Genomic DNA, 23,838 nt, shown 5'->3' with positions numbered 1-23,838 from the left:
ACTTGGTTGTTTCTTAGCCTGAACTGTTCGCATGATTGCGGTCGGAAAATCCAACCACAAGCACTGCGAGCAGTTCAGATGCCTTTCGATGTACTCGATTAATCTAATAGCGGAGATGACGTAGGATGCGAGCGGCCAGGGGGCGTCTTTACAAAATAGCGAGCGCATATTTTGTTCGCTCGCTCAGACATAGAGGCGTCAACAGACCGCAAAGAGCGAGCGCTCAATTTAAATAGCCGGACCCTTTTTCTGAACAAGCGAGCGCAAATAGCGTCCGGCTCTGAATCAGGCCCACATTTCCTAGTGGCTGATAATTGTAAAAAGATCCTCCCCAGAATATGGAATCTGTAGGGATGTAACAGGGCCCCAGGGGTTCGGGAGTGCTGCAGATAGAGGCACGAGGAAGGAGGGGGACCAGGGTGCTGAAGGCGTTTGTGGCTTCACTTTAACTCAGAGTTAATGTTCTGCAAAGATGCTGACAATTAATTCACATGTATAGTCCAAACTCTGAGTTTACTGAATGGACACCTTATTGAGCATAACTTCTAGTTTTTATATTTTTTGTATCTATTTCTTTTATTTGTTTTCTGTCTTATGTAATTTTGTATTTATTTTCTTTGCACAAAATACCATATTAATATAAAATATCATAGGAAGTAAGATTAAAATAATTTTCATGCTACCAAAATACAATCAAATATTTAAAATAAACAACCTGTCACTTGCACACAGCAGATGCACTAATGTGTGTGATGAACCAATATTCATGCAGCCTACTGATCCACTTCATGAGTAATATTCATTGGTGGAACTAATGCCGTGGAACAGGGCATGGAGGTTAAGGGGTGGCTGCCATACTCTCAGCACCTACTGTCGAGACACTGACGTATTAACTGAAGTCTGGTGGCCAACAACAATTAAATTCATATGTAAGACAGACAGATACAAAAGCGGGTCGTAAGAGATATGTTGGGCCGGTATACAAGTGGGCAGTCAGACATATTCCAGGTCAGTACACAAGTGGGCAGTCAGACGTATGCCAGGTCAGTACACAAGTGGGCAGTCAGACGTATGCCAGGTCAGTACACAAGTGGGCAGTCAGACGTATTCCAGGTCAGTACACAAGTGGGCAGTCAGACGTATGCCAGGTCAGTACACAAGTGGGCAGTCAGACGTATTCCAGGTCAGTACACAAGTGGGCAGTCAGAAGTATGCCAGGTCAGTACACAAGTGGGCAGTCAGACATGTTCCAGGTCAGTACACAAGTGGGCAGTCAGACGTATGCCAGGTCAGTACACAAGTGGGCAGTCAGACATGTTCCAGGTCAGTACACAAGTGGGCAGTCAGACGTATGCCAGGTCAGTACACAAGTGGGCAGTCAGACGTATTCCAGGTCAGTACACAAGTGGGCAGTCAGACGTATGCCAGGTCAGTACACAAGTGGGCAGTCAGACGTATTCCAGGTCAGTACACAAGTGGGCAGTCAGAAGTATGCCAGGTCAGTACACAAGTGGGCAGTCAGACATGTTCCAGGTCAGTACACAAGTGGGCAGTCAGACGTATGCCAGGTCAGTACACAAGTGGGCAGTCAGACATGTTCCAGGTCAGTACACAAGTGGGCAGTCAGACGTATGCCAGGTCAGTACACAAGTGGGCAGTCAGACATGTTCCAGGTCAGTACACAAGTGGGCAGTGAGGGCCTGATTCAGAGCCGCTCGTAAGCGGCCGCTCGTTCGTTCCGAGCGATGTTTGCCCAACTGCGCATGCGTACGGATCGTAATACGCATGCGCGAACCAGTCAGTGCGGACGAAAATCGTTTGTTCGCTAAATAGCGAATGCCTACTATTTTGAGTGACAGGAGGAGGCGTATGTGGGTGGTAACAGGGGAAGATGCTTGAAAACGGGGAGTGGAGATCAGAACGCAGGCGTGCTTAAAGGTCAAAATGGGCGTTTTATGGGTGTGCATAATTAATACAGCAGCGTCATTGACCACGTCACTGGGTTATTTTATAGTCAGAACTGCTCGCAAGATTGCGGTAGGAAAAACCAACCACAAGAATAACGAGCAGTTCATACGCTGGTCGATGTACTCGATTAATCTAATAAATAGCGGACATGACGTAGGATGCGAGCGGCCAGGGGGCGTAGTTTCCAAAAAAACGACCGCAAGTTTTGTTCGCTTGTTCAGACATAGAGGCGTGAACAGACCGCAAAGAGCGAACAGTTCATTTGAATAGCCACCCCTTTTTTAGAACGAACGACCGCAAATAGCGTCCGGCTCTGAATCAGGCCCTCAGACCTATGCAGGATGGCATACAAGCCAGTATTCAGATGCATGCTAGGATGGTAAATGATGTTTCCGGTTAAGGGGTAAATTTATTAAAGTGAGAGTTTTTAGAAGAGGAGATGTTGCCCATCGCAAGCAATCAGATTACAGCTATTATCTTCTAGAAAGTGCTAGTTAAATGATAAGTAGAATCTGATTGGTTGCTATGGGCAACATCTCCACTTCTAAAAACTCTCACTTTAGTAAATATACCCCTAAGGGGGGTATCCAATTAGCCGCGATAAATTACCACGGCTAATTACCTCTCCTGGGGCTATCCAATTAGCCCCGAATTAGCCTGACGCCGGCACTTATCAGGGTTTTTTGTTTCAGGACCTGATGTGTCCCAAAAAAGAATCCACGATAATTGCAGTTTTTTCACCTGAAAAAAGGTCAAAACACATAGGTCCACTAGCTTATCGTGTCACCTATGTGTTTTCGGGAGAACTATCCTATTATTTTGACTAAAATAATAGACTATAGGGTGAAAAAAAACATCTGCAAAAATTGGGGATAATCGGCAAAAAAATCCCAGTTTTTCGCCGATCGCGGGGATCAATTAGCGCTCGAACAATGTTCGGGACTAATTGGATACCGCTCTTAGAGTCAATTGATTGGCGGCATTTCATGAATATTGCTTCAACCCTTAAAATGCTTCCCTCCATTGTAAGTTGGCGACGATAATGTCTAAGAGCTTAACATCATAAAGAAACCTAAAGCAACCAACCATATAAAATATATGTTCCTAGCGGTTTAAGGAGGCCGATGCCTTTCCCAGTATTTTCCCCACATAAGCAGTCCAGGACGATGTCTACTCCTTCTGGGGAGATTCTGCAAATTGTATTAAAGAAAGATGGTTATAACACGGCCATGTCACATAAAACAATAATATTCATATACATGGGCTTCTAAAAGGGAACTATATAATAAAGGAATACAGAAATAGGAAACTAATTAATAAAATCCACATCCTGGTTGCTCAGTGCAGAGTACAAAGTCGTAGATCTGCGCAACGGAGGAAGATGGAAAATAATGTAGGAGATCAAGACCTATCCCCCTTAAACACATGACGAAAACAAAGACGTGAATTATGCAGCTGCAAGTCAACAAGTAACACATTTTCAAAGAGTAAAAAGAAACAAAAATTTAAAATAGATAAACAAGCATAGAGAAAACTGAGGCAGAATGGCCCTAATGCTTTTAAGCAACCATTAGTCATATACTAAAACTGCTTAATAGTGATTATTTTCCTGCAGCTAAAACTAATACTACAGCTAAAGAAAGGTCTACAGAACTGTGAATTATATTTAGTTAAATGAACTTGGACTCTGCCATAAGGGGAGGAGAAGGGGGTACTGTACACAGAATATAGCATATGAATATATGAATTGCTCCACACTGCTTCAGAAAATGAACTTTTCTTCATGTAGAGTCACAGATACACTAATCTACTGTAATACGCTTATCTTCCTACAGACTCAGCAGAGTCCGGTGGTATTACCTTTATAGTAGGTGGGCCCCAACCTTTGTATCAGACTGAAGGGGTTCCCAGTGCCAGTGGGCAACTGAGTTTCAACTTTTGGACCATGAATGACATGGTCCAGAACCTTGGTATGGAGCACAGTAACTGAATACGTGTGGCCTCCGTGCAATGCAATGAGTAATGCTAGAAACAGAAACTATATGCAATTTGCATTAATGTGTGGTAAATCAGAACTGTATTAAAGCCTGGCAGCGCCTAGAAGAAATCAAACTAATAACGATGGGCAGAAGACAAATATCTATACAAATAACATAATACAAATAAAATGACCATGTATTGACATTTTGTTTGGGCTAAACAGAGCTCGCTTATTCACATAAGGACTGTACTTAACTGAAGCGGCCATTTTGTGCCTTGGTTATGTCACTATTTTTAAATAAATTGTTAGGCTGCGTTCTTATGAATATTGTCTCACCACATAAAATGGCTGCCTCCATCTTACATGTATGTGTGAAGAAATGCCATACTCTATACACAAAAGCCTTACTCTCATGTTCTGTGGAATAGTTTGGTAAATAGAGACCTTCACATGCCTTGTTAAGACCCGTGATATGGCTGCCTCCATAACTAAATTGTTAATTTCTTGCAGGCATTGGAAATTGGAATATTATAAAGTGCTTCTTGAAAAAGAAGCACATTTCATTTTAGGTTCGGATTCCTGTGTACTCTGCAACTTTCTAGAGAGGTTACGATCCAAGAAGTATGTACATTGTTTTAATCTCATGTCATGGTGTGCTTGTATAATACTCTGTTGTGCCTTAATGAGCTGCCTGACAACTGCAAGTCTGTTGTATGACACTAGCTAATATTCTAATCTGAGGCTGGGGAATGTGAGTTGAGGGCACACACATACGGATCAGCAGGAAAACATCATCTTACCTTTTCACTTCTTGTACATAATCTGCATTTCTGTCGAAGAGATGACTAAGGGAGTTCTTGATTGCCTCGTGTTTAAAGGCAGAAGCAGTTCCAAACACTGTGACATTGGGAACGGTTGAGCAGAGCTGGGCCACCGCTTGTCCCTGAAAACATCACATATTACACTTAGGGTAGGCTGGGTGGCAATCACAGGACATATGTACAGTATATGCTACGTGTCCCAATGGGCAGTTATAACAGGGCTAAGGGACTACTGTTACGGTGTATTTGGAAGTAAACGCTGACAGGAAAGGGGTAGGTCTTACTGCAGGTGAGACAGGGAGTAAGTTCCAACATTTCAGAATATGTGTAGAAGTAATGCAATTTTACTGGTAGAAATATGCTCTGCAGGCCCCTTCTAGGCAGAGAAGACGATAGCTGGGGGCTATTAAATGTGCCCCCACAAGCAATAATTCAATCCTACTTCAGAAGGGAAAAATTGACACCGCAACCCCCCCCCTGCAGACATACATCCCCATCAAGTGCAAAATCTATAAGCGCTGCCTAAAGTTAGACATCTCTGTGCAACTACAGGAGACTATGGCGGAGACCCAGCTGTAGGCAAATATTTAGCACTTTCAGAAACGGGTCTATCGAGAAAACGCCTTCCTTTCCCACATTAAAGATGAGTAAATACATATAGTACATGACTAAACAAACTGGGTTATCTGAGGTATCTAGACAACATATGGCTAGCAGTCTGGGTTATCATATCTAGACAACATATAGCTGGCAGCTGGGATGTATTTTTCTCTAGTGAAAGCAGAATAGTACCATGCCAGGGACAACATGATTTGGAAGTTATGTACCCTGGCTGGCTCACCAGCAGAAAGTAAACTGTAGACAGGGACTCTTATAGGGGGAAGAGGGAGCAGGTACAAATTACTTGGGTCCGGGCCTTTGTAGGGGACAGGAGTGCAGGGGTGGAATAACCATGCACATCCACCCCCTCTCCCCCGTGCAATGCCGTGACCATGATGCACATTATTATAATGTAAATCAAGACAGAGCAGTTCATGGAAAGTGGCCACATTCAAAGTACCCAGGCCCGCCCCAAGTCTCGGTGGCCCCAGCTGTAAGCACTGAATGGACTGAATAGACATTCCATCTCAGCCGTCCAATCATTTCACAACCATGGAATTCCCACAATGTATTTTAAAATTTCTCCCAGCTGTTACAAAATGTCTCTTGATGAAATACTCTGGTAATGCTACGAAATAAACTAGGGTTGTTTATCGGGAAAAGACTATTTAACAGGAGAAAGAATAACCATCAGATGGCCTACCATCAAGTAAGTGCATTACAATTTTCAATTTCAATCAATCTAATCATTTAACTAGAACATTTGTGAAAAATCAAGTTGCAATTTCCGTCTGACATTCTCAGTGTTCACACAATGTAGGATCGTCAGTCTTCAGTCACACAGTTACAATGCGCAGCTTCAGTCCGATGGCTACTGGATGAGAAGCTTGTACCAAAAACAAATGGATCTATCGGTTGATTTGCCCATGCACATTTGATCGCATCGATTAAATGTAATGCATGCATGTGCCCAGTGTTCAACAATTTGACCAACAATTAATTGTTGGGCCTGATTCAGAGTTGTGCGCTAATGCTGCTGCAGCTATGGACATGCACAGACATGCTAATACAACATTGGCCGCCACACGAGCCTATGGTCACTCAGAATGGCCCCTGTAACTGAGCTGCCGGAGCCATGTTTCCTGTGTACGGTATCACAGATGCAGAATGTGACATGCTCCTGAAATGTTTGAGACACACCTGCATTTTAGCCGACACTTCCTGTTGCCTCCCCCAATGCTCCCTGACTGTCAATCACAGGGCCTGATTCCCTAGAGGACGCATTAGCTATTGCAGCTGATAACATGTTAGCAACTGCGATAGCTGTAATATGGTAATGATTCCTGCATGCATTACTGATCTGATACTATCGGCCGGCTGAGGGGTAACGCTAGGAGGCCAACGCGGATGCTGAAGTGAGGCTAGGAAATCTCCTTCAGCCAAGATCCTGGCCGTGTCACACCCCTGCAACGGTGACAACATGCCTCAGTTTTGGAAAATGGAGGCCGTCGCCGCCCCCTCCCCACACAGAAACGGCAGGAGACTGACAGTCTGCTGCCGGACTGTGTAAATGATCTCAGACCCGTACTGCACACGCGCAGTAAGGGTCCAGCGCACGAGCAGACTCCCAAACATCGTGAATCTGCAAATCAGCAGTGCACGCTGAATCAGGCCCACAATGCGTATAAAGACTCGCAGCAGAAAATATCGGCATAACTCTGATTCAAGCCTGTAATGTGGACGGCTAGCTCAAGTGTTTTATATATAGTAGTATGGTGCACATTATACTAACCACTGAAACAGATGATGAAAAACAATTCGTAGTTAAAAGCAGAGACAATGTTTATGCAGTTCAGCGATTATCGGTAATCAGCTCATGCGTACGAGTCGAACTGCGCATTTGTAAATTTTAATTTTTGTTGTCACTCGCAGTGAGGAGTTATTCACAAAGTGATTGACAGGCAGGGACTGTGGGCCTGATTCAGACCCGCTCGCGAGTGCACAGCGCTCGCAAGCGGGTCGATGGTCCCCCATTGCGCATGCGCACGCCGGACCTGGCTCCGGCATGCGTGAGACTCGGCCAGCGACGGCGCTCTGTCGCTACGGGTCTCGCACCAATACGGGGCGGCTGTAGATTGTGATTGACGGCTCGCCCCATTTTGGAGGCGGGCAGGGGGGGTGGCTGGCCAAACGGAGGCGTTCCCGAAGAAACGCCTGCCGTTTGGGGGCAGTCTCAGTAGTGAGCTTCCGGCTATATTAGAGCCAGAAGCTCACTGGGGCTTGCGATGGACGGGACCCTACCACAAGGGTCTCGTCGCAAGCCCGATGGTCGCGACCATCACCTGGCCGCTCGCAAAAGCTGTGGGTGGTCACCCACAGCTTATCGAGCGGCCAGGAGGGCGGTTAAAAAATAAATAAATGCCGCCCTGATTCAGAGCGAGCGCTCTTAAAGAGCGTCCGGCTCTGAATCAGGCCCTGTGTGTGGGCAGCAACTCCAAAGTAAATGGAGAATGGGACAGTCTTTATTTCATGTGTTACATTTGTATATCACAATGTTTTTATTACATTGGTATTTGCATGCAAGTAATTTTGCTTTCCAGTATAGAGGGGGATGTAGTTTAATTGCTCAGTCCCACTTGCCTTAAGTGTTCATCCTTTGTAACTTGAAACATAAGGAAGCATGGTCTACATATCAATTAGCAATATTTTTAATGTCATTATGTGTATTATTGACCTGTTTCCTCTGTCAACACTATTAACAAAAGAATGAAAGTACTAGAATAGTCGCAGAGCTAATAAATATAAATGAATGTCAAGGAAAGACATTTGATGCTCTCCACGCAATGAATTATGATGCTCTCTTTAACTTGTCTGCAAATCATCTAAACATCTTAATAGCTTCGGTAAGATTAAGTATCGAACTCGCTATTACAAAATATCCTCAGCAAATGCATAGACTCTTACATCTTATTATGTGTCCCGCAGATTTAAAAGAATATTCTGCAGGATTAAGATCTACACATTGCTCTCAGGCACATTGCTTTCTAAGTAGGCTGTAGTTTTACAGAGCGTGCAAAATGTACAGTAGTAAACGAGGCTCTCGGTACATGTAGCCTGTAAAAGCCATGTTTGTTCATTAATATATTCCAAAAATACTGTATGCTTTTTGTTATCGTATTCTTCTAGGTATGGTGGACTGGGGGCCTGATTCAGAGATGGATAGAATTACACAGCTGCACACAAGCGGCTGTGCAAATCCGTCCATCTCCGTTGCAAATGCAGAAGGAGGTGTCAGACATCTTCTTGCTGCATTTGTGATCCCAGCATTGCGGCGCAGACTGGGATCACCATCGGAAACCTTTGCGACCATCGGTTGCTCCTTCGGCCAGTGCCTGCTCACCTCCGTTTCCGGGAACTGCGACCAGGCACGCCCCCGCTCCGCCCCCCCTCAAACACCTCAGCATGTCAATCATGCTGCGTCTTGGGGGGTCTGCGAGCGAGATTGCAGGACCCGTTCTGCACATAGAATTGATAAAATAGAGGTAGTTCCTGCACAATGAGCATGTAAATTGGTGGTGAGCTGCTCACACTTATAGGCTACCCTATATTCTATTAAAGATCATGAACAAGGCATTACTAGCATTAGGTACCATCTGAACAAAGATACAGAAATGGAAGAAACACAATGAGAATTCACACTAGAATGTATAAATTTTATCCTCAAACACAATTTTGTCTGGTTCGAGGACCAATTCTATTTGCAAACTATCGGAACCGCGATGGGTACAAGATTCACCCCAAGTTATGCCAACTTATTTATGAGTTGGTGGGAAGACCACCATATCTGGCCTGAACAAACACTCGGGGCGCATCTCGTACTCTGGAAATATATTAACGATATATTGATCATCTGGCGCGAAGATGAACAACAACTACAGTCTTTCCTGAACAGACTGAATAACAATGACAACCATCTGAATTTTACCGCCACCTTCAGCAAAACACAAGTAGCCTTTTTAGATTTAGACATCTACGTAGCAAACAACGAAATACACACAATACACATACAATAAGAAAGTTGACTTCAACAGTTATATTTTATCCAGCAGCTGGCATCATCAATGCTGGCTAAAATCAATGCCGAAAAGTCAATTCATTAGATTACGAAGGAATTGCTCCACAAAAGAGACATTCGATACACAAAGTCAAGACCTGAAAAATAGGTTCCTAGAGAAAGCGTATAACCCCATCACTATTGATCAAGCCCTAAATGAGGTAGGAACCCTAAATAGAGACCAACTTCTTAAATACAAAGCCAAAAACCTTAAATAAACACATACCCTCTTCATCACAGATTTTTCCAGACAATATAAAGATCTTCAAATAATCCTGAAAAAACATTGGCCAATTCTGTTAACGGATGAGATACTAACAGACTTTATACCATCACAACCTACTTTAATATACAGAAAAGCCCCTAATCTTAGGAAAAAGCTAGTTCACAATCATATCCCCCCGAAACAATATAAACAAACGACGATCAATGGTAAAGATCCCACTAATGGCTTTTTCTATTGTGGGACATGTGTAGGATGCCGCACTAGAAGGAAATGAAGCACTAAACCAACCAAGAACTTTACGTCCAATCAAACGACAAATACATATACAATTAAAAATACAATAAGCTGTAACAGCAAAGGATTAATATACCTTCTAGAATGCGGATGTCAAAAACAGTATGTGGGTCGTACACTGAGATCTCTGAATATACGAACATATACGCAATATAAAAAAAGGACAAGAGGAACATAATCTATCCAGACACTTCAAAGAACAGCACAACAGTAATCCTTCCACATTACAATTCATAAGTATACAAGAGGTCCCTCACAATTGGGTAGGGGGTGATTACCTCAATAAAATTAATAAACTAGAATTAAAATGGATGTATGAATTAAAAACATTTGCTCCACGTGGCCTTAACAAAGATAATGAGGTCAAATCAATCATTTGTAAATAAGTGTAACGTTCCTGACCAAAATGAACATGGAGGATTACTTGTACCCATGCATCATTCACATATGATTTTCATACACATTCCTAATAGTGCAAGAGTTTATGAAGAACCTGACTTTAGAGAGAGATCTATAGCATCATAGGTCATACATACAAAAAGAATCTCGAGAACTATATGTGATGACATGAGAGCATACCCCATAGAGCATACCCAATATATTATACTATGTTCCTAATGAGACACTATTACACTTACTTCTAGATTTCTTTTTAACTAACTGTTAGAATAGCATTTACCCCTCCCCTTTTGATATTGCGTCTTTTATCTTAAGCTTCATTCAGAGTTTTTTTTATTTTTTATTATTTTCACTATTCTTATGTATACTTTTAACCTGTCGTTATTGTTCTGGAAAGTAACAATTCTCCTATCAACTTTGTTTACTATGCAATTTTATTTCACTTATCATGGAATATGTTATATTTCATTTATTTATATAACATCAGTTCATTTCTATTTTCCAATAAGTCTGTTGGTATCCACTGTACTCTGAGGCAAATAGAGCCAGTACATACCTATGCAGAATAAATGACCATCCAGAACTAACATGACAGACAGAATGAATGCCCAATTAAAACACAGGATTGTCAACTTATTAGAGGCAGACACCACTGATTTGCATAGCCTGAAGCAGGACTTGGCTATAAATGTCCATTAATATACTCATTCTACACACCAACTCCAACAGGAAGGCCGCAAGAGGCTGAAACACGTTGGAGGTATTCACTATTTTGCTGTATTAAGCAACCGTTTTTTAACCTTCCTTAGTAATCTTTAGGACCCCTACTGCTGTATATTCTGTATAGCATAAGTCAATATATATACTGTATATATATTTTTTTTTCAGTAAAGTTTTTGTACCAGATCCACATTGCATTCACTATCCTTGACTCATATAGAGGGATTAAGAGGAACACATTTCAGCCATCAATAGGTTGAGTGCCACACCTAGTTACTATTTTCACCATTGTGCACATACGCAGAACGCATGGGCAAATGCAGGATTTCTAGAGGATAAATGCTTAATTTTAGAGCGAGTGTGGACAATCCATGAAGAGGGCATAATTATCACTTAACTAGCTTTAACTAGCTTTAATATGCGTCATACAAAGTGTAGTGTACAGTATGTCATAATTCCAACATATACAGGACCAGCGATCCTGGTAAGCCATTAGATGCGACAGTAGGGCCATCCTGCCTGACCTGAATGTTTTATGGTGGGCACCATTCCAGAGCATGGGAGCAAACCGGGAGCCTGGGGGTGCAGCAGATGAACCTAGCACTACTCTGGACATATATGTACATATTGGTCTTATTATGCACTGTATAACAGTATTAATACGTGCAACCCTAACAGTGCATGTTTTCCAGATCACCTAGCTGGAACACAGATGTATTCATTAAAAGATCCACAGGTGGTGCACATTTGTGATACTGAGTAGACCATGCAGCACTAATAATTTAATTGTATTATATACTGTACTATTTCTTTTGTGGTCATGGTGTGGCCTGGGAAGGGAGGGGGAGTTTCCAGGCAACCAGAAATTCCCCTGCATTTGCCTATGGAATGGGTCCAACATCTCTGAATCAGGCCGTGGGACAAGAAACATTGTAGCCCTAAATATTGTTTCATTATAATTTATAGATCATGACGGCGCTTTGTACTTGCCAAAGTTTGAAAATAGTTTCCAATGCATAATCTGCTGTTGGTACAAGTGAGTCTGTATGGGCTTTGGGCCTGATTCTGAGATGGGAGCAAAGCAGAAAGAGCAAGTACCTTTACACCTGGACAATGCAGGGTGTGCATACATTTATGTAACATGCAGTGTAAATACCGGCTGCTTTTGCATGTAGCCCACAAATGTCGGACAACTTTATTTTTACACTGTAATTTAGATTTGAGTTTGGACACTCGCAAGTGGACATGTTGCCCATAGCAACCAATCAGATTCTACTTAACATTTAAGTAGCACCTTCTAGAAGATAATAGCTAGAATTTGATTGGTTGCTATAGGCAACATCTCCACTTCTAAAAACTCTGAGGGACGGTTAGGTTTAGGGTGTGGGGAGGGAGGGTTAGGTTTAGGGTGTGGGTAGGGATGGGCTAGGTTTAGGGTGTGGGTACGGAGGGCTAGGTTTAGGGTGTGGGGAGGGAGGGTTAGGTTTAGGATACTTACTGGCAGGTGTTGGTATCCTGACCCTGTTGGGATGCCGACGTCCTGAGCGCCGGGTTCCCGTACCCAACCTCCCATCTCTGTGCAGCCGCTCAGTCACCTCGCAGGAACGTCAAATACATTTTCAAGACAATTTTGAGACCATGTATCTCAATCCCAACTGCGCACAGAGGCCCTGATTCAGAGCCAGACGCTCTGACAGAGCGCTCGCTCTGAATCAGGGCCGTACTTCTGAATTTTTAGAGCGGCCTCCTGGCCGCACGTATAGATGTGGGTGACCACCCACAGCTATAGTGAGCGGCCAGGAAGATGGTCGCGATGGTCAAGACCATCACGACCATCGGGCTTGCGACGAGACCCATGTGGTAGAGTCTCATTGGCGCAAGCCCTGGAGTGCTTTTGGCTCTATCAGAGCCGAAAGCACTCCCACTGACATCACTTGTGATGTCAGTGGGGCCGGCCCCAGACGGTAGGCATTCCCATGGGAACGCCTCCGTCTGGCCAGCCACGCCCCCGGCACGCCCACCAAAGGGGGCATGCTGTTACTCACCATCGACAGCATGCTCCCTTTGTAGCGAGACCCATAGCGACGGCTTGCCCGGGTCTTGTGCATGCGCACGACTGAGCCGCCTCCGTCGTGCGCATGCGCACTTGGCCAACATCGACCCACTTGCGAGCGCTCAGCGCTTGCGAGCGTGTCTGAATTAGGCCCAGACTCTGGATGCATGCGTCTGACATTACGTGCCCTTTAAATCTACCCCACCTTCAGTGCAACATGGTTCTGCCAAAGTGCAAAATTACTTCATTTTCTTTTTGCTTTGCTCCCTACTCAGAATCATCCCCTACTTCATGGGGCAAATCAATTAGTGGCTGCGATGTTCCAGCAATATTGCTGATTTTTCCTTGGAACCCATATATGTGATGTTCAGGATACTATAATAGGCAAACATGCACGTCCTTCCTAACTGAATCAACCTCTAATACATAATGCACTACACCAATCCTATAGGTCCGAAAGGCTGGACATGATCATTTCAAAGCAATGCTGTTCTCTATAGACATAGGTCATTATAATATCCCAAAATGTCTGGGCCAGTGGACATGATAATACAATTCTGTTACACTCTATTAATATATAGGACACTACACTCCCATCAAGGCCTGGCCACTGGACATTGTCATAATACACATCTAATACACTCTATGCAGACATAGGGCCTGATTCAGACCCGCTCGTGAGCGCATAGCGCTCGCAAGCGGGTCGATGGTCGGGCAGTGCGCACGCGCAAGCCCCGGAGCGAGTGAGAACTTCACTCGAATGGGGCTCACAGCAAAACGGGGCGGCTGTCGACGTTGATCGACAGCTCGCCCCGTTTTGTAGGTGGGTCGGGGGGAGGTGGCTGCACAAATGGAGGCGTTCCCGAAGGAGCGCCTGCCGTTTGTGGGCGGCCCTACTGACATCACACGTGATGTCAGTAGTGAACTTCTTGCTCTATTAGAGCAGGAAGTTCACTGGGGCTTCGGTGGACGAGACACTACCATCGCCAGGCCGCCCGCACAAGTTGTGGGTGGTCACCCACAGCTATGCGAGCGGCCTAGAGGCGGATTTTATTTTTTTTAAATCCTCCCTGATTCAGTGCGAGTGCTCGCAAATAGCGAGCGCCTCTGAATCAGGATCATAGTACACTACATTTCAAGAGGACCTGACCACTGTAAAGGATCATAAGACACATCTATTACACTCTATGCAGACATAGGAGCAGGGCCGTTTCTAGGGGCAGGCGACCCGTGCAATCGCACGGGGCGCGCTGCCTCCTACCCCTGCTGTAGAAACAGCATGTTAACTGCCGGGCGCCCGCTGAGATTCAGTTACCAGCGGGCGCCCGGCAGAGCAGAGCAGCCGGAGACGGAGACGGAGGCTCCGGCTTCCGGCTCCCACAATGTGCACTATGGGAGGACGTCATGACGTCTTTCCCATAGTGCAGAGAGAGGAGCAGCCGAGCGGAGCGGACGCCAGAGCTGGGGCCAGAGCGGGGCTGAAGGTAAGTGTTACTGTCTTTTTTTTTTTTTTGTGTGTGTGTGCAGGCAGCCCGGACAATACTTGGGGGGAGCCACCACTACTGGGGGCACCTGGGCACAGCTACTAGGGACATTACTCTGGGGGCACTTCTACTGGGGGAGACACCACTACTGGGGGCACCCGGGCACTACTACTGGGGACATTACTCGGGGGGCACTTCTACTGGGGGAGACACCACTACTGGGGGCACCCGGGCACTACTACTGGGGACATTACTCGGGGGGCACTTCTACTGGGGTTATTGCTTAGGAGGCACCACTACTGGGTGCATTACTCAGGGGCCAGGGGCACTTCTACTGGGGGCACTAATACAGGGGCATTAATACTGGGGAATTTATAAAGGGGACACTAGTACAGGGGGCATTACTATTGGGGGCAATACAACTGGGGACACTACTACTGGGGCACTACAACAGGAACCATTACTATTGGGGGCATTACTGATGGGGGCATGACTACAGGGGACATGACTACAGGGGGCACTACTAATGGGGGCTCTGCATAAGTTACACTACCACTGTGGGCACTGCATAAGGGGCATAAATACAGGGGACACTGCATATGGGGACAACTACAGGGGGCACAGCATAATGGGCACTTTTGCCTGAGAGCCAGTGGGGGGGAAGCCTAAGACCTGTCGGGATGGAATGGCAAGGGAGGGGGCTGGAATGGTAAGGGAGGGGGCTGGAATGGTAAGGGAGGGGAGAGAATGGTAAGGGAGGGGAGGGAATGGTAAGGGAGGGGGCTGGAATGGTAAGGGAGGGGGCTGGAATGGTAAGGGAGGGGAGAGAATGGTAAGGGAGGGGAGAGAATGGTAAGGGAGGGGGCTGGAATGGTAAGGGAGGGGGCTGGAATGAAGTGTGTATTATGTGAATCATGTTTTTTCAATGTGTTTTATGTGGTTCTGGATTTAATAATGTATTTGAGGTGGATGTGGTTTTAAAACGTAGTTTATGTGCCTCTGGCTTTTCCAATATATTTTATGTGGAAGTGGTTTGTTGCAGTGTATTTTATGTGGATCTGGCTGGGCTCGCTCCCAACGCGACTAAAACCGGGTGTGATGCAAGGTCATACTTCTGCAAATGTCACACCACAGGCATGCACACAGAAATGCGGCGTGGGCTTGTGACAGCTAGGCCACACCCCATTTTTTGAGCGCGCGCCTCCTGTCTGTCTTTTATTTAGCTACATATATTTTTCAGCGCTTTGCCTCTGACAGGTTAGACACCCTTGTACTCAGTAGTCACGGTGGCTGTCATTCTGTGGTCTTTCTAGATCACGCTCCCTTACTGTGATACCACACCCCCTCACGATGACGCCACGCCCGCTCCACAATATTACTGCTTCGAGGGGGGGGGGGCGCATTTTGACTGCTCGCACTGGGAGCCTCAGACCCTAGAAACTGCCCTGCATAGGAGACTACATTCCAACATGACCTGACCACTGTACATGATCATAATACACTTCTATTACACTCTATGCACACACACTGCACTACACCTCCCAGCATGACCCAAGCACTGAACATGATCATAATACAATTATATTACACTCTATGCAGACATAGGACACTACATTCCAACATGTCCTGACCACTGTACATGATCATAATACACTTCTATTACACTCTATGCAGACACAGCGCACTACACCCCCCAGCATGACCCAACCACTGGACATGATCATAATACAATTATATTACACTCTAGTCTATACAGCCATAGGACACTACACCCACAACATGACTCGACCACTGGACATAATGAGAAAACAATTCTACTACACTCTATACAGACATAGAAACTACACCTCCCAGCATGGCCTGGCCGCTGGACATCACCATAATACAATTCTATTACATTCTATATTACACTATATGTACATATCATGATTGCCTCTGAGGGTGTCACCTACATTCCTTGCCACCCAAGTATTTGTAGTGTGAGAAGAATATCTCACCATAATAAAATAAAATTGGCAGGAGGGATTAGATGGAGGTGAAGGGGCTCATTACATACTAGTCCAGCTCACACACAAAAACGTGCTAGCACATCATTAATGTCTTTGTAAGTTACGCTAGTAAGTAGATTGGAGACTTACCACTCCTCCACCCGCAGAGTGAACAAGCACTGACATCCCTTCTCTTAGATTGGCCACTTCAAAAAGCATCATGTAGGCAGTAACAAAGTTCATTGGGAAAGCAGCTGCGTCTGAGAAGCTCATATCATCCGGGATCTTATAGACAAATTCTGCAGGAGTGCAGGCAACCTCCGCCCATGCATTGTAGTTCACAAAGGCCATAACTCTGTCTCCTATCTGGAAAAAAGCAGTGTGAGAATGAAGCGTCAGAGTTAGCGCATTAAGGACTCATTTAAAGATATGACAAGTCTGTGTATATGTCTTTGTATATAGTACTATTCCTGATCAACAAAACAGTCTTTTCTCCAGCTATCTAGGAGCCAGATTGCAGCAACTTTACAGCTGTTGCCTTCAATGGAAGACAATGGGCTGCATTTAACAATAACGTGCACAGCCGGGACTACTATCCCGGGCCCGGACATAGTTAACTGTATAGAAATGTCCTTAACAAAATGGCTGCCACCATGGAGTAGACAAAACTACCAACAATATGGACTAATAAATACATATGAACATAAGGAAGCATCATGTTTAAAAGAAGTCAGAGAGAAGGCAACATTATGTCTGCAGGATGGCTGGGGTATATGTGTGTAAGAGGGGGGCCCTGCTTATTTTGTCAGTCCCGGGCCGAAAAAAATCTGATGGTAGCCCTGGGGCACAGTATCACAATGATACTTACGAATGTGCCGGCGATATTTAATATTACCTGTCCGGCGAGATCCTGGGAAGTCAACTGCTGCGTATGCACGATGGCCATCTGTGCATGTGCATTATGCTTCAACATGGCGGGGACGAAGCAAAGTCTGGAAGGCTTTGCTGAAACCAGAAAGGCAGTTGCTGACCATCCTGCTAACACCTTCTACAGACAGCGTAAACGGTACAGTCACAAACAGAGGTAAATACAGAACGGATGTCATAACCCCATCAGCAAATGCTAAATGGGGTTATGGCTCATTCTTAAATAAAACCCCTTATCAGATTGGTTGCTGTGTAATAAAAAAAACATATTTGCTAGTTGTGTTACATACAATAAGACATACTTTACCTTGCACTTATAATTAATGGACACATGGTTTGTCATGTACCTTTGGCCATGGTTTCCCAGGCATGTCTCCTAACCATATGCATACTAGTGCCAGAGTAGAATAAACATACAGAGTAGCCAGTGCCAGACTAAGAACAGGGCAGTGAGAGCCAAGATCAGCAGAACAGTGGGAGCCAGTGAAAGAATAAGGTCCACCAAAATAGCAACAGTGCCAGACTAAGGACATGACAGTGGTAGTTTTAGTGGAGCAACGTGCCCTGCCCAATTTCAAAAGAGCAGAATGCGCTCTTCCCTTTTGGCGGTGCCCCGCTAAAACCACTTGCCAGGTGCAAGCGCACGGCATCTATTCACAGAGAGAGGAGAGCTTTGGGACAACCCAGCATGTACGTAAGTGCTGGGCACGCCCCCAGGAGTGATGAAGAGGTGGCACATCTTAAAGACACGTCCCCTTTCCTTGTTTCCACGTTTCAGGGGCGCGCTTCCGCGCCCTTTCCACGCTCCGGTGCCCTGCCCCACGCCGGACCTAGGATGAGCACTAACACTGGGAGCCAATATTATGGAGACAGCAGAAGCCAGTAGTACAATAAGATCAGGAAAACCATGTGAGATAGCAGTAGATTAAGATCAGCAGGACATGGGGAACCAGTGATAGAGTAAAGGTGGGTACGCACTGGACGATGTAATGAAAGACGGAACTGTCACTCTTTCCTTCCTTCATTAACATGAATGGGGACACATGCAATATCGCCAAGCTTGTGCAGCACTTCAAACCTGACGACGTTGCATGCAACTACGGGAGCACTGCAAGATATGCACGATATGTCGTAACTATATTATTCCAGTGTGCACCAGGCATACAAATCAGAAGGACAGCAGGAGTCAGTGGAGTAAGATCAGTAGAACAGTGGGAGCCGAAGGCAGAGTAAGATCAGCAGGACAGTGGGAGCCAGTAACAGAGTAAGATCAGTAGGACAGTGGGAGCCAGTGGGAGAGTAAGATCAGCAGAACAGTGGGAGCCAGTGGGAGAGTAAGATCAGTAGAACAGTGGGAGCCAGTGGCAGAGTAATATCAGCAGAACAGTGGGAGCCAGTGAGAGAGTAAGATCAGCAGGACAGTGGGAGCCAGTGGGAGAGTAAGATCAGCAGGACAGTGGGAGCCAGTGAGAGAGTAATATCAGCAGAACAGTGGGAGCCAGTGAGAGAGTAAGATCAGCAGAACAGTGGGAGCCAGTGGGAGAGTAAGATCAGCAGGACAGTGGGAGCCAGTGGAGGACAAACGTTGGGTGCACACTAGACGATATCAACGCAGTGGAACGACAAATTGTTCAAAACGTCCATTGTGTACCCACTATCATGATGCCGGTGCGTGCTCCTGAGGGACGTCCGTCGCTTCCTCAGAACTTTTGTATATGCAGAAAGATCTGAGGATGTCGCTAGTGATGCCATGCTGCCTAATGCAGCATGGCCCCCGCCATCGCTGCCGGCATCAGCAATTGTGTATGCACTTGCCGATGCCGGCACCCCCACAAGGTCCATCGCGAACGATGTGTACCCAGCATAAGATGAGCAGTACAGTGGAAGCCAGAATTAATGTGAGATCAGTTGGAGTAGCAGCTCTAGAATGACGCTATGAAATTGTCTATGGGGCATATTCAATTTGGAGCAAAAAGTCAGTTGCCGGAGTTTTCGCTGTCATCGGAGGTTTTGCCGTCAAAAACTTATCGCGCGCGTCCCCGCATATCCCCGTATTCAATTCCAAATTGGCGAAAACGGGACCCGACGAAAACGAAATCGGCGAAAAAACCTGTAGTTTTTGGGGAAAACTGCCTGACACCCCCCTAAAGATGCTCTGACATGGGGGTTCACTATGTGTACCCCCAAATAGCCCTGCAAAAGGTATTTGGGGTCTTGAATGGTCTCAATAGGAGCTATTAAGCGTCTTGGTGAAGAATAGCTTTTAGCAACTTTTTTTGGCCAAAATAAGTAGTCCCATCAAATTAGGGGTACATGAAAATGGGTGCAAGCATATGTAAAAATTGCTAAAGTGAAGCATTAAAAAGTGCCAAAAACGCACCTTCAGCAGACCCCCCCCAAAGGCTATTTTGCTAGTTTTTGAAGTTGTACCCCCACTTTGAAATTTTTCACCCACTTTTTTTGGGTTTCCTTTTAGCGTTTTTTGACGCAGTTAGCATCAAGGGGAGTATACAAAGGGTGCAGAGTGGTTTCCGTACCTCTGCACCCCAAAACTCCAAATCTGCACTTTTTTCCGCCGGGTATTCATAGGCGAAATTTTAACGCCTACTACATTGCATTGCGTTTTCACACTGGCGAAAAGACGTTAAAATTGAATAGGGGCATAAGTGAAGTCGGTGAAAATTACGCCATCGGCGAAAAAGTTTCACCAAAAACGGCATTTCGCTCCAAATTGAATAGGGCCATATATCTGTTAAGATCAGATGTCTATCAGAAATACCTAATGTCCAATTCTGTACACAAGTTGGCCACAGAATTAGTCATCAAAATTGCCATATGTGTAGCGAACCGAAGACCAAAATAAGCCATTGTTAAAGAAGGTCAAAAGCGCAATGAAAGCCAAAGATATAGTAAGAATAAAATAAGACAAGTAGTAATTCCTGCCGTTGGTGGCAATTCAGAGTTGCATGCAAGCCGACTGCAATTTAATCAGCATTGCAAGGAGTAACTGTGGATATTCGTCTATATGCACCTATGAGACCACACTGCCCCTATCCATCCATACACCAGTGCAAATAGCTGCCATCCATATTAGCGAGGACATGTACCAGCCCAAAATCTGGTGCAAGAATTGTGTCTGAAATCAGACCGGTCATTTTGCATAAATATATTTTCTCGCCCGGAGGCTAAAAGGATATGCATGCCTACGGTACAAGCAAACCAGTTAACAGAGGTCTGTGGAGTCAGCACTTATAGGCTCCCAAGAGATGCAATAAAATGGATGGGAAAGGGGAACTGTATTCATTCTGCCACTAGAGACGTTGCAAATACATTTTACAATCACTAAAGCATTACCAGATCTTTAGAGTTTTCCTGCAGGGAAGGATATAAATACATTGAGGTCTTAGTCACTTCAGTGATTTTATATAACATTGCAATATAGTAAATCTGGTTTATGGAGGAATTGCTCTAAAGCTAAAATTCACTGAAAGGAGCATGGTCATTTAAAATACATAAATAAATTAACAGGGAGTTTTATCAGTTTTTCTTTTATATATTTTGTTTTGTAAATATACATATTACTAGCAAAATGATCTCCATAATTCGGCTACCAATCTTCATCTGCAACTCACCTGTGTTTTTTTAGGAGAACACTCTGTAGCCAATTATACCCTCCAATTGATCACAGCAGTACATAACGGGATACAGTCAGTATCCCGGCGGCAATGATGCCGGCACCGATATTACCGGCGCCGGAATCCCGACGCCTATCACAATCCCGGCGCCGACATTCCGACCGCCAGGATATTGAAGTAGCGGGGTGGGGGTGAGGGTTAGGGTGCGGGGTTAGGCACTAGGGAGAGGGTTAGGCACTAAGGGGGGAGGGTTAGGTTTAGTGTGCGGGGAGGGGGGGTTAGGTTCAGGCACTAGGGGGGAGGTTAGGGTTAGGCACCAAAGAGGGGAGGTTAGGGTAGGGACAGGGGGAGAGTTAGCATACTGAACAACAAGTGTCTGTATGCTAGCCCTGACGGGATGCCAGTATCGAGATTCTGACAGCTGGGATCCCTACTGCCGGCATCCCATACCAATTCCAACATAACATTTTAGGAGTGGAGTAACGTTGATCTTAAGGGAAGCAGTGACCTGTGTGTGTGTATTCCATATTAGTTGATATTTGAATTGTGCCATGCTGGACTTCCCAGAAAGGTTGATCCTGGTGGTAGGTGGTGTGGCAACATGAAACGCGTCAATGTAGACACGGTGTACACTGACGTGAGCCGTGGCATTCTGTTGCAGGGTGTGGGGTCAGTGTGATGTGCTTCCCCGTGATTCATATCATAAATCTCCAGCTGATTTACTGTACAGGGGCTGCGAGAGAACTTTACAAAATGTTATGTCTCCTAGACATTCAAGGAGAGAAGATATTAAGTTGTAATCGTGTGTTAGGGCTGCACATGAGTAGTGAGTTTGGGTTCCTGTCAAAGTAATAAGTGAGTTCAGTGATGTAAAACTCACCTCTATAAGCAATAAAGTATATACAGTATACTGGGAAAATGTCTAGCTTTTCTGTAGGGGACAAGAGAAAGCCTCCACTCTAGATTCATAACCTATGAGGGACAGAAACTGGGAAGACTTGGTACTACTACTACTACTTCTACTCATGGGGACCAGGCTATAGACTACATTACACACCCTCGCAAAGAGCTTCAAATACACGCCCACAAGTCAGGGTGGTTCTGTGCGCTTATAGTGTGACCACTTAGTTGCCAACCCAAAACAACCCTAATTCACAGAAAAACAGATCCAACCAACCAAGTTCCACCCGACTGACCGATTTGCGTCTGTGCACCGAGAACCACCCCACTCAGAACCAGCAACTTAAAGTGTATGTAGAAACCCAAATATACCAAACAAATCACTCACTCACTCGCCCATAATAGCACCAGATACTACCTTGTAGCACTTTCCCAATAATAACACTTGAACAATTTGCCTCAAATTCACACTTCCCCACATTAATCTCTGAATAAAATACTAGATACCAACACTTTACCCCCTATGTAACACCTACACTATAAATAAAACTAATTTTCTCTACAGTTAAGACTAGATTCGCCAATCACCCGCATACTCAATAACGCTGTAATACTACTGCATTATTAAATTTAGTTAACCAACAACTCTTAGTCCTACACTATGTCACTGAAAATGGGCATTTATATGTTGGTGCACTTATTTAGGATTATTGGACCTGTTTCTTACGCTAAGAAATAACAAGCACAGTACCTATCTGAGAATTACTCTCTGGTTTAAATAGATGATTAGTACTGTTTGATTAATGTCATTGTATAGGTAAGGATAATAGTGAGGGCTTCATGTATCAAGCAGAGTGAAAAAAGTGGAGAAGTGAACCAGTGGAGAAGTTGGCCATAGCAACCAATCAGCTTCTACCTATCATTTTACAGAATGTGCTTGATAAATGCTACATAGAAAGTGATTGGTGCTATGGGCAACTTCTCCACTGGTCCACTTCTCCACTGTTTTCCCTGCTTGACACATCATACAATTAGCCGCGATAACAATAAGTTTTCACCGGCGAAAACTTTTCGGACCCATCACATGAATTTGCTGCTTATCACATGTATGCGCGCTCCCGTTCATCGTGCAATCCACTTACCAAACCGTCGATAACACATTCACTCGATAATTCTTGCAGGGATGACAGGCGAAAAGTACAGGTGAAAATAGGGAAAACAGAATGCACCCCCCAAAAATTTTACCCAATATTGTCTTGTATTGGCCATAATCAAAGGGGTTTGCGTTCTTAAATAGTGTAAAATGGCTGTTGCATTTTCCTATAACAGTCAAAAAAAAGATAGAAATACAATTTTTGTTGGCCAAAGGTAATGCTGTAATTAAATTAGGGGTACATAAAATGGGGGTAAGTAAATTTTTGAGTCATTTTTGGGCACTTCTAAAAAAAAATGTAAAACTACACCTGCTACAATGCAATGTTTAAAACACCTGCACATCCATACAGCCCCCCAAAATACCTAACCCACTACTTTGAATCCATTTTACTGCACATTTTACTTTTTTCACCCCAAAAATGACATGTCATTATTGGCCCAAATAAGCTAATTAAAAAAATATTTTTGTCTAATTAATCATTAAAGGGGGTGTCCCAGGGATTCTGCACCAAGTCCCAACATTTTAGACCAATAATGGGGATTTTGCACAACTTTTCACCTACTCAGAGATGG

General features: G+C 44.7%; 1 protein-coding gene across 1 annotated transcript in view; it reads right to left on the bottom strand.

Moving 5' to 3' along the window:
* Positions 1-23,838, bottom strand: part of VAT1L (vesicle amine transport 1 like) — an 87,171-nt gene that overhangs the window by 23,654 nt on the left and 39,679 nt on the right. Inside the window, exons 3-5 of the mRNA XM_088476798.1 lie at positions 16,799-17,014; positions 4,750-4,892; positions 3,055-3,158 (exon numbers count right to left, since the gene is read on the bottom strand). Of these exons, the coding sequence (XP_088332924.1) occupies positions 3,055-3,158; positions 4,750-4,892; positions 16,799-17,014 (463 nt within the window). The remainder of the gene's footprint in view (positions 1-3,054; positions 3,159-4,749; positions 4,893-16,798; positions 17,015-23,838) is intronic.

Source organism: Taudactylus pleione, unplaced genomic scaffold (assembly GCF_031769625.1).
Source record: "Taudactylus pleione unplaced genomic scaffold, aTauple2 ptg000195l, whole genome shotgun sequence".
Classification (NCBI taxonomy): domain Eukaryota; kingdom Metazoa; phylum Chordata; class Amphibia; order Anura; family Myobatrachidae; genus Taudactylus; species Taudactylus pleione.
Note: the sequence above shows the minus strand (reverse complement) of the source record. Positions and strands in the feature narration are given on the sequence as shown.